At 38.9% G+C, this 11,543-nt stretch overlaps 1 protein-coding gene across 2 annotated transcripts; it reads left to right on the forward strand.

The window, feature by feature from the left end:
* Positions 1 to 1,003: 1,003 nt before the first annotated feature.
* On the forward strand, positions 1,004 to 9,514 carry FGG (fibrinogen gamma chain). Of its 2 annotated transcripts, XM_006213177.3 has the most exons (10): positions 1,004 to 1,279; positions 1,381 to 1,425; positions 1,666 to 1,849; positions 1,961 to 2,054; positions 3,569 to 3,699; positions 4,027 to 4,160; positions 4,941 to 5,125; positions 6,594 to 6,871; positions 8,593 to 8,762; positions 9,293 to 9,514. In XM_006213177.3, exons 1-10 carry the CDS (start codon positions 1,202 to 1,204, stop codon positions 9,305 to 9,307), a joined length of 1,314 nt encoding a protein of 437 aa, XP_006213239.1. In that variant the 5' UTR covers positions 1,004 to 1,201; the 3' UTR covers positions 9,308 to 9,514. The 2 variants fall into 2 exon arrangements, with proteins under 2 accessions (XP_006213239.1, XP_015102489.1); XM_015247003.3 differs by lacking the exon at positions 9,293 to 9,514 and having other exon boundaries at positions 1,152 to 1,279; positions 8,593 to 9,083.
* The last annotated feature ends 2,029 nt before the right edge of the window (positions 9,515 to 11,543 follow it).

Genomic DNA, 11,543 nt, shown 5'->3' on the forward strand with positions numbered 1-11,543 from the left:
ATTCTGACAGCCACAGATGCAGGCATGTGTGTGAAGACAATCCAGGTGGAGGAAGCAGCATAAAAGGAAAAACACAAGGGGATGGGAAGGGATAAATTGGGAATTTGATATTTGCAGATACTAACTCCTATATATACAAAATAAATAAACAGCAAGGTCCTACTGTATAGCACAGAGAATTATATTCAGTATCTTGTAGTAACCTGTAATGGAAAAGAATATGAAAACAAATACATGTATGTATATGTATGACTAAAACATTGTGCTGTACACCAGAAATTGACACATTGTAACTGACTGTACTTCAATTAAAAAATAAATAAGTCAGTCCTGGGTTGTAACATACAGCATGGTAATTATAATTAATAATATTGTTTTGCATATTTTAAAGTTACTAAAAGAGTAGATTTTAATAGTTCACATCACAAGAAAAAAAAGTATTTTATAACTGTGTGTGGTGACAGGTGTTAACTAGATGTGTTGTAGTGATCACTGTTTAATACATAGAACTATCAAATCATTATGTTGTACATTTGAAACTAACACACTGTTATATGTCAAGTGTATTTCAATTAAAAAAAAGCAAATGGTCAACACAGAGGGGCAGGGGTATATTTCCAGTGTCATTCATTCCCGGCAATCCTGACTTAGACCTGGTAGAAGGCAATGTTTTCACCTGCCACAGCCACAGGTTAAAAATAATGATGTTGCCTCATCCCTGGCCTAAGAAAGGACTTGCGGTAATTTGGGTAATTTGGGTTACAGCACCAGGCTCCATCTTAAGGTTGGGGCGGGTTTGTTCTGGTCGAGGTCAGCTGGCTGTGTTTGCTCCCCAGTCCCTGTCCTGGAAGTGGTTGCATCACACAGCCTCCCACGCGCCCCTCCCTCCTCATAGCCATGGCTAATCTTCACTAGCCTTTGCTGATGGGTTTGACTTCGAGGAGAAAGGTTGAGCTGAGCCAAAGAGGAGGAGCTGATACCTGTGTGCAAAATCTGGGAACCTGACGGAACATTGGTTGGGGGCCAAGATGAGGAAAAAGAGCCAGGAAGGACATCCCGCCCTCCTGGGAAGAAGGCCACGTGATCAGCCCCAGCCACTGGCAGTCCTGCCGTCCTCTGGGCTTAAATAAAGGGACAGTAGGAACCCAAGAGGCCACAGTTCTGACATACAGGGCTCGGAGCACCGGGCACCCCCGACATCATGAGTCTGTCCTCGCACCCCCGGAGTTTAGTCCTCTGGTTCTGCACTCTTTCATTGCTCCCTTCAACATGCCTGGCAGTAAGTGTGCTGTTTACAGAACGTATTTGTTGCCAATGGAAAGCTGAAATTTAAGAAAAGATACAATAAACCAGTGACATGTCTGTGTTTTCCTCCTCTAGTATGTCGCTACCCGGGACAACTGCTGCATCTTAGATGAAAGATTTGTAAGTCGTTTTTTTGTTCGTTTCTGGCTGTGTTTGAACTGGACAGGGGTGGAGGAATAAAAGGAATTCTCTAGCAAAGACCATTTGGCATTTTAGACATTAAAAAAAAAACAGTCCAGGTTTTATATATATATATATATATATATACATATATATATATATATATATTTTTTTTTTTACTGGTGGATTTTATGTAGCTTTTTGTCAAGATTTTAAAGCATGCTGTTGTTGTATTTTCAGGGTAGTTTCTGCCCGACTACCTGTGGCATTGCGGATTTCCTGGCTACTTACCAAAACAGCGTGGACAAGGATCTGCAGACTTTGGAAGACATCCTACATCATGTTGAGAACAAAACGACAGAGGCCAGAGAGCTGATCAAAGCCATCCAAGTCAGTTATAACCCTGCCGAGCCGTCAAAGCCAAGTGAGACTCTAACCACCCCTGACTGGGAGAATCATCTGTGAAGTTCTTTTGCTGTGGTTTTAGCAGTTCTGTTTGCTTAAGTATTTTTATATCTCTGACCCCATATTACAGATAGGATAGAGAGTGCTACCAAGGATTTCAAGAAAATGATGGAAGAAATTATGAAATACGAGACATTGATTTCCACACATGAATCAACTATTCGGTAGGCATTTTTTGGTTTTAATTTGCTCTCCAAGACTGATCTAGTGTTTATTCAATATTCCAACTTTCAGTAATCTTTTGATTTTTTATTTTTTTACTTGTAATATCTAATAGGCGTGATGCCTGGCCACCTTGAACACCGTAGAAATGGGAGTTTTTAGGCAATATGAATTGTATTGGGTTGTAATTGCTTTTAATAATCATGTGGATGAAAGATGTTTTAGATGTCTTCAAATGCTTTAAGACTATATTTACCAAAATATTCCCCCTTAGCCCCACCTGTCTTACAGCTAAATTTGAATTGATGGGAATTTGGGTGTTGAAAATAAAACTCTTTTTATAAGAATGTCAACAAATGGGTGATAAGAAATTGCAGGCAGAGACATAGGGAGGATCTTGTCTGCAAAAGTAAATTATACTGGAGGCAGAGCAGAGAAAAAAAAAGTGCCTTAAGAGATAAGTGTAACAAACATTGTAAAGCTACATGTTAACCATGGAACCTGCAATTACATGGTCTCCTTCCTTCTCCTGAAAGTAAAATGTCTCTGTTAACAAATTCCCAGGGATTCATAGACTTTCTGAACATACAGTCTCGGATTTGGTTTTATTTTCTTCCTCAATTTTTTCCCCCTAAATTGTTCTCAAAGAAGCATAAGAAATTGAAGTAAGTGGTGGCTGAGGAGAGGTGGCCCAGGAGGAACTTAGCCTCTTTTTTATATCAGAAGACAATTCTTATTATTATTGTGATTACTATTAGCATTATAATTTACATTCTTATTGCCCATCATTGAAGCTGACGGAAAAATTATCTAAGGTGCAGAAGAGGAAAAAAGTGGTCGTATAGTCTGCCTATCCTGTACCTCAAAGAAAGAAATAACAGTCTATGCTCTGTAGATCGTTTTCTATCATGTTTGAATATGTACAAGCAATCCTGTGAGAAACTACAAAAGTAGGATTTTTTGCACCCCCCCCCCAGCCTTTTTCTGAAGCTGTGTAAATAGAAACATCAAGAAGAAAGGGGAAATGTTTTTTGTTTAATTTTACATAAGGTAATGCCCCAGATACTTTTCCCATGTAAGTTATAGATTGAAGTCCATAAACAGATCTTCAGTAAACCCACCAGGGAAAAGGAATAATGCTTCGACACACGTGAATTCCTGAAGGGCCTTTCCTTCTCTAAGGATATTCTGTCCTAACAATAATCACTAAGTGCTCTTACTGTGAATCAGGCTGATTGCTCAAGGATGTCGTTATCTGCTGCCCTTTATGCAAAAGATAAAAATCAGAATGATCACTTACAAGGATATCGTTCATGGACAATGACCTTGTTATTTTCTTTCCCAAAAACCTTAGAATTTACCTCATTTTAGTAACATCATTTTACATTTTTTCCAACAATGGAGTAATTTATCAGGAACTAATTCTTGAGAAAAATCAAGTGGTGTATTTTAAAAAGAAAATGCAGAATGATTCCTCTGAGAGAAACACTCTATTATCTTATTCTTCTGCTTGTAGATTTTTGCAGGAAATATATAATTCAAATAACCAAAAAATCATTAACCTGAAACAGAAGGTGGTCCAGCTTGAAGCAAAGTGTCAGGAGCCTTGCCAAGATACAGTAAAAATATATGATACAACAGGGAAAGGTAAGTGAAAGGTTTATATTGGGCTTAAGTTCATCCAAGCAAACATAAAAAGTAAAGGAGATTATACGTATTGGAATGTATACACATACATTGGGAAATGTCTAGCCATTAAATCTAAACACTCTAATTGCTTCGACTTTTCTTGAGTAGCTGAAAATAGTTTGAAAGGAATGATGATGTGAGAAGTAAGAAAACTATTATATCTATCTTGGGATTATATTATATCTTGGGAAAGGAATAGTTTGCACCATGTTGAAAATTTCATTTTCAAGGCTGGCATAGTCTGACCTGGATTTCAAGCCACCATAAAAATGCATTCTTTTTCAGATTGTCAAGACATTGCCAATAAGGGGGCCAGAAACAGTGGGCTTTACTTTATCAAACCTCTGAAAGCTAAGCAGCAGTTCTTAGTCTACTGTGAAATTGATGGATCTGGAAATGGATGGACTGTGTTTCAGAAGGTATTTTTTTCCCTCACCAAGTATATTTAATAAAAACCCGGAGGGAGGGTAAAGCTCAGTGGGAGAGTGCCTGCTGAGCATGCACGAGGTCCTGGGTTCAATCCTCAGTACCTCCACTAAAATGGTAATAAATAAACTCAAACCTAATTACCGCCCCCCAAAATAAGCAAGCAAACAAACAAAAACCCACGTCATTCTGCTATATGCCAGATAATTTTCTAAGCAACTTGTGAACATTAACTCAACTAACCCTCGCAACTTCTCTTTGTGATAGTTCTTCCCTCTTATCTCTGTTTGCAGAGGGGGAAATGTAGGCACAAGAGGCTAAGTAACTTGCCCCCGTCACATAACTGATAAGTAACAGAGTCAGGATTCAGTCAGGATTCTGTCTGTGCTTGGCGCTCTGGCACCTACGCTGGCACTGCTGTTGCGGATTCATGACGGCATGGAATCATGATATCATAGTGACAAAGAACCAGACAGAGAACTAGGCGGGTACATCAACACATAGGGCTGCCCGTCACAAGAATTTAATTTGCCACGTGCCAGGCACTCTTTTAAGTCGTTTCACAGTCTCCGGTGCAATCACTGCAACAACCCTACGGAGTAAGCACCATTATTCCGGGTTTGCCGGGTGAGAAACCCGAGGCAGCTAGCCCAAGGTCACTTCGTAAATGATGAAATCATACCCGCCGTATTTTGGACAAAATGTTTATAATGTTTTCTTTATGTGCACTGACAATCCACTCTCTCCTTTGGCCCGTGCAATTGTGCAATTAGAGGCTTGATGGCAGTGAGGATTTCAATAGAAACTGGATTCAGTATAAAGAAGGATTTGGACATCTGTCTCCTACCGGAAATACAGAATTTTGGCTGGGTAATGAGAAGATTCATTTGATAAGCACACAGTCTACCATCCCGTATGTATTAAGAGTGGAGCTGGAAGACTGGAGCGGCAAAACCAGGTACTGTTAGAAAGGATTTCTAACGTTTTGTTGTAGAGACGGTCTGGAGTGTCCACTTTCCAGCTATCAGGAGACCAGTGGGAAAGACAGTCTGACAAATGCCAAGAGCATATCCAGCCAGGTTCCCTGGAGGTCAGTTCGGCTCTTGAGCAGTCCAAGGTAGTGGGTCCTATCCAGGCAGGATCTGAGAGTTTTGGTACGATCCACGTATTCTGGAACCATACAAAATAACAGCTGACATTTCCTGAGCATTTAATAGGTACCAGAAATTAAGCATGAAATAAATTTAATCGACTCCAAATAGTTCATGAGGCAGGAACTATTATTAATCCCATTTTGCAGATTAACTTTTCCAAGGTCGCATCACTGGTATATGGTAGACTGGATTTAAACTCAGATCGTTTAACTTTACAGTCTCTTAACCATTACCCTGGTTTAAGGGTGAATCTAGTGCCTTTAGATGTCCCAGTGCTTTAATAACCACTTAGGCAGTCAAATCCAGGAGGGACCTTAAAATTAAATCAGCCAGCTTCTTTGGTGAGCTGGATAGAGCTTCTTCTACGCTCAAAGCTGCCTGGGCACTTTGACTGCTGTATACCCGATTAAAATTCTAAACAATATCCAACCCTCTTGTTACATTTATAACATTGATGAAATACAGTCTATGTCCAAACATGTATTTTTACTTTCTAAATGTTTAACCAGAAAGTACCATAGTCAGTAGACCTTCTCCTGTGGGAACATTTCCCATTTCCCAAGTATTGGAGATCAGGAAGGCAGCTAAATGTTTTCTACAAATCTCTGTTCATGCACTAAGGCCCATTCTTCCCTGTACTCCATAGAATTCTGGCCCCATTTGCAATTTTTTTTTTCCCGAAGGAGAATCTCTCTCTGATCCTGCAGCTCATGTTTTGTGGGTCACACAGGGACCACTTCTTTTATGTGATCCTCCTTCTTGACACTGCCCCACTGCCTTGGTGAAGATAAACCCCTTTAGGACCTCATCCTTTAGAGGGTACACGTGGCTAATGGAACCATCGCTTCTTCAAGGGGGCTGCATTAATTAATGGTCACTCACTGTCAGATAATGAATGCTGTTTATTGGAACTGGGTGTGTACAAGTTCAACACTGAGATAAAAGTGGAAAATATAAAGTTAGTCAGATCCATCCACATGTCTGGATTGGATATTTGGCTCCTATAGGCAGAAGACATTCAAATGGCTGAAGTTTTTAGTTTTCCCTGGGATTTCCTGAAGGCTTCTAGACCCATCCTGGGTGGTTCTGAAGACCTACCCACTGGTTCACACAACCATTGTCCTTTGCCAGATTTGCAGAAAATTTTATTCAGTGAACACATGTCAGACTTAAGGAGCAGAGTCAAAAACCAACAATTGTCCTGTGAAAGGGGGAACTTCTGAGACGCCTTCTGAGGTTCAGGGTCTAAGGTGTCTGTTCTCTTCTTTGCAGCACTGCGGACTATTCCACATTCAGTGTGGGTCCTGAGAGTGACAAATACCGCATGAAGTATGCCTACTTCATTGGTGGAGATGCCGGAGATGCATTTGATGGCTTCGATTTTGGCGAGGATTCTAGTGACAAGTTTTACACATCCCACAATGGCATGCAGTTCAGTACCTGGGACAACGACAATGATAAGTTTGAAGGCAACTGTGCTGAACAGGATGGGTCTGGTTGGTGGATGAACAAGTGTCATGCTGGCCACCTCAACGGCGTTTATTACCAAGGTATGGCTTTCGTCTTCAAACATATGAATTCGTGTATAGTCTGTATTTTTAGAGAAGATAAGACATAAATATAAGGAAATGAGAAATAATTAGTAAGGATGCCGGGGGCTTATGATATAGTTCTTTAGTTTAAGCCAGAATTGGATAATGCTAGCTTATACCTCAAATTGGCCCCTTTGTGAGAAATCCACCTGCTGCTGCAAACTATCCAGTGGTTCTCATTGTGCCTGAAACTACCACCATCAGAGTTGATACTTCGGGTAACGGTGTCTCCTCTAGACTTACCATCTATATGATCTGGATGGACAAACATTACATGTTTATGCCTGTTAATACATTAGCCCAGCTCAGCTTCCCAGGAGCTATGTGTCAGATACAACTGGTGAGCAATGAGTAGGTGTCTGGTGGAATGATGTGAAGAGGAGGGATGAATTGATAAGGGCGGGGGTCCACGAGAGCTTGAGAGGAGAGGAGTTCAGCCTGGGGAGTGTAAGCACTTATTTTAGGATGGGGGGATAGCAAGCTTAAGTTTGCTCTAAGGCTGGAGTAGTTCTGGACACTAGTTTTACTTAGGAAAAACTACTGTTGCTACTTAGCAGTTATGCGTGGGGAAGCCTTCATCCATTATGAGCATCTTACCTCCTGAAGGCACTGTCCCAGCCAAGGGATGTCTTTTTTTTTTTCATTGAAGTTTAATCAGTTACAATGTGTCAATTTCTGGTGCATAGCATAATATTTCAGTCATACATACATATGCATATGTTTGTTTTCATATTCTTTTTCATTATAGGTTACTACAAGATACTGAATATAGTTCCCTGTGCTATACAGTAGAAACTAGTTATCTATTTTATATATAGTAGTTATATCTGCAAGTCTCGAACTCCCAATTTATCCTTTCCCACCCTCCTTCCCCTCTGGTGACCATGTTTGTTCTCTATGTCTATGAGTCTGTTTCTGTCTTATACATAAGTTCATTTGTGCAAGAGGTGTCTTGAAATCCTCTTAAAAACTACTTAAATTTACCCTTTGGTTTTCACATTTTTTTTGAAACCTAAGTTATCTTTGCACCAATAGACCAATTAGAATTAGAAGAAGCTCTCAGGCAAAATGCCTGATCCACAGAATCCAGAGTAGACGTGTTGATAGCCTGTGGTATACTCTAGTCCTGGACTCTTGACAATCCCTTCCAAAATTACTTGAGATCTAGCAGCCAGGAACAATACGGCACATCAACCTCATCTCCACTTTATAATGGGATATAAACTAACATTTCAGAACCATTTTCTAAAGCCCAGCATATTTTCTAGTAAAACTGTATTTTCAGATGACCTGAGAGACCCCCACCCCAATGAGGAATGACAACTTCTGCCATTTTAATCTGCTTCCGGAAAGATGGTTCATAATAGCTGAATTCAGGGTGGCTAAGCTTAGGGAGAGAGACCACTTGGGGAAATTTGGGGTTCTAGCCCTGTTGAGAGTGAATACATTTAAAGTATGAATGTGACCAGAAAGCACAACACAGACATACATGTTTGTTTAACATTAAGTTTATCCCACTTATAAACTGAGAATTTAGGAGTCTTTAAGGACATTTTCAGTTAGTATATAACACTATAAATTTGATGTAAGTGACAACGGACTTCATGATGGTTCTTGACGGACTTTCAGAGGTGAGGCGATTCAAGAGCACTGATATGTCCATCTACAATTTGTTTTAGGTGGCACTTACTCCAAAGCATCTACTCCGAATGGTTATGATAATGGCATTATTTGGGCCACTTGGAAATCTCGGTGGTACTCCATGAAGAAAACCACCATGAAGTTAATCCCGTATAACAGAATCGCCATCAAAGAAGGACAGCAGTATAACCTTGGGGGATCCAAACAGGTTGGACCAGAACACCATGTTGAAATAGAACAATAGAAAATAGAAAATAAATTGTTTTGCCCTGAGAATTAGCTCTTTATTGCTGTTAACCCACAAAGTTTCAGAAACTTTCCTGAAATTTTCTTCCCGTTTTCTCTTACTGTATGTATATTAATTTTAAGTCTTTTATGAAGGATAATTAGCCTTGAAATGGCAACTAAAACTCACTTTGGACCATATTCCCAAATTACTGAATGCAGAGTTAACATTTACTTCTTTGATGAGATCATATTTTAGCTTATTTCCTAAATATGTAATAAAATTGTCATGATAGTTTTCGTTTCAATGATCATACGTCATTTTGTTTTGGTCATTTTTAAGATTATTTTGTAAATATTTTAGTGTGTACTAATAAAGTAGGAGAAAATTCTAGGCATTTCAAATGCCTAAGTATTTTCCCACACTTATTACCCCTAAATCATTCATATTTAGTTATTTTATCAGTAGAGAGAATTATATCTTTTTAATATATTTTTTTGTTTTGGTCATAGGTTGGAGACATATAAAAGACCATTTCAAAAGTGATTTCCTTTTTTTTAAAGAACTTTATCTGAACAGAGAAATATAGTATTTTTCCTACAGAACAATGGACTTGCAAGGCCTCACTTCATCTTAAGAGTAAAAAGAACCTATGTTGAAAACTCCACTAATGGTTTTATGCTGGTGATAATTTATCTACATACCATTTCAATAAACATTTTGTTTCCTAAGACCAGACACACGGTACCTTTTACTGGCTGTTAAAAATCATCACTTTCCTTTGATTTTGTAATTACTGTTGGGCAATCATCAGTAGTTGCTGATGCTAAACATTATACTTGGTGCTAAACATTATACCTGACTCTTGGGCAGTTATAAAGGAAAGAGAAATCATGGCTTTTGACCTCCAGGGGTTATAAGACAAATACAGAAAAATACAGTCAGCCAAACTAACAAAATTTGATATAAAAATGTAAGCACAAGTCATAATCACATTACCAAGGTTCATGGTACCCGAAGTGCAGCTGGAGACGTAAGGCTGTTTGGGGATTCTCCCAACAAAGCCTTTTAGCTCTGGGATCCTGTGGCCATATGTGGGCGCTCAGAGAGGACTGTAACTCAGAGCAGAGAGCTCCAGGGAACCACCTGCTCAGACCCTCACTGGGGAACAAAGAGGTGAGCAGAATGAAGCCATTACTTCAGTAGCCAGAGACCAGGAATCGCCAACTGTCTGTGAGGAATAGCTGAGTCTACAAAAGCTGGCAGACGGTTGATCTTGTAGAGTAATTGACTAATTCTGTGAGGGGAGGATCTGGTTGCTCCGAAGTCCTGAGCATCAGCATTGGATTCCTTTCCTTGTCACCATTTCCTTCCTAATTCTCTCGCTTCCTCGTTCTCATGAGTCCTGATTTTAAAAGCATCCTATTGAGGAGATTAAAAAACAATAAGTCGGCTTCTAGGAATACAGCCCAAAACCTGTGAGGCGTTGAGAAAATAGAAACACTGATTCTCATTGTCTATAGCACTCATTCATTCATGGATGCATGAGGCAGTCATTCAACCAACACGTATTGACACCTTCATTGTACTAGTCACTGTGCTGCTCATAGTAGTATCCTCCTTTTTCCCAATACTGTTCCTTTATTTTATTTTATTTTATTTTTATTGAAGTATAGCCAGTTTACAATGTTGTGCCAGTTTCTGGTGTACAGCATCATGTTTCAGTCATACATGTACATACACGTATTCCTTTTTATATTCTTTTTCATTATATGTTACTACAAGATATGGAATATAGTTCCCTGTGCTATGTATTATAAACTTGTTGTTTATCTATTTTATATATAGTGGTTAGTATCTGCAAATCTAGAACTCCCAATTTATCCCTTCCCACCCCCTTTCTCCCCTGGTAACCATAAGTTTGTTTGCTATGTCTGTGAGTTTTTTATAAAAAATTTTTAGTTAAAAAAAAATTTTAATGGAGGAATTGGGGATTGAACCTGGGACCTCACACATGCTAAGCATGAGTTCTACCACTGAGCTATACCACCCCCAATACTGTTCAATTCCATCCAGTTCTCAAGTTTCAAAAAAACAGGAATTATTCTTTTTTATTCCTCCCTCCCCATGTCATTAAGCCTGTCAAATCCACCACCTAAACATTTATTGTATTCACTTCCGTTTCCTTACCCACTGCCACCATTCTAGTTGGGATCTATAGCATCTTGCCAAGATAGCGACAAACGCCTCCTTCTTGTTTTTTATCTTGCCTCCAACCTTATCTGTTCCCACCTCATACTCCAAACTACTTCTAAACTCAAAATGCATATGTCTATCCTCTGAGGATCTATAAAATCCTTTGGGTGAGCAATTTGGTCATAGACAGGGAGAGTTATGTAAATATTCATTAAGTTTTGATGCAGTATCACTCCAGTGATATATCCCAAGAAAATTATTTTTAAAAAGAAAATAGCTATGTATAGAAATACAAATACAGTCATATACTTAACAACAGCGGGACATTTAGAAAGTATTTAACAGTGGAAGAATGGACAAGCAAGGTGGTTTACTAGTACAATGGAAAAGAATGCAATGATTACATCATAAGCATAATATCTCTGTACGGACAAAGAAATATTTACAAAGTAATAAGTAAGATTTAAAAATGGAAAAGCAATTCTACAATGATAACTATGTTAAAAGTATCTATACATATGCATTTTGAACAAAATATAAACTTGACATAAATGCAGTATTTGTACA

The sequence above is a fragment of the Vicugna pacos genome, chromosome 2, assembly GCF_048564905.1.
Source record: "Vicugna pacos chromosome 2, VicPac4, whole genome shotgun sequence".
Lineage (NCBI taxonomy): Eukaryota > Metazoa > Chordata > Mammalia > Artiodactyla > Camelidae > Vicugna > Vicugna pacos.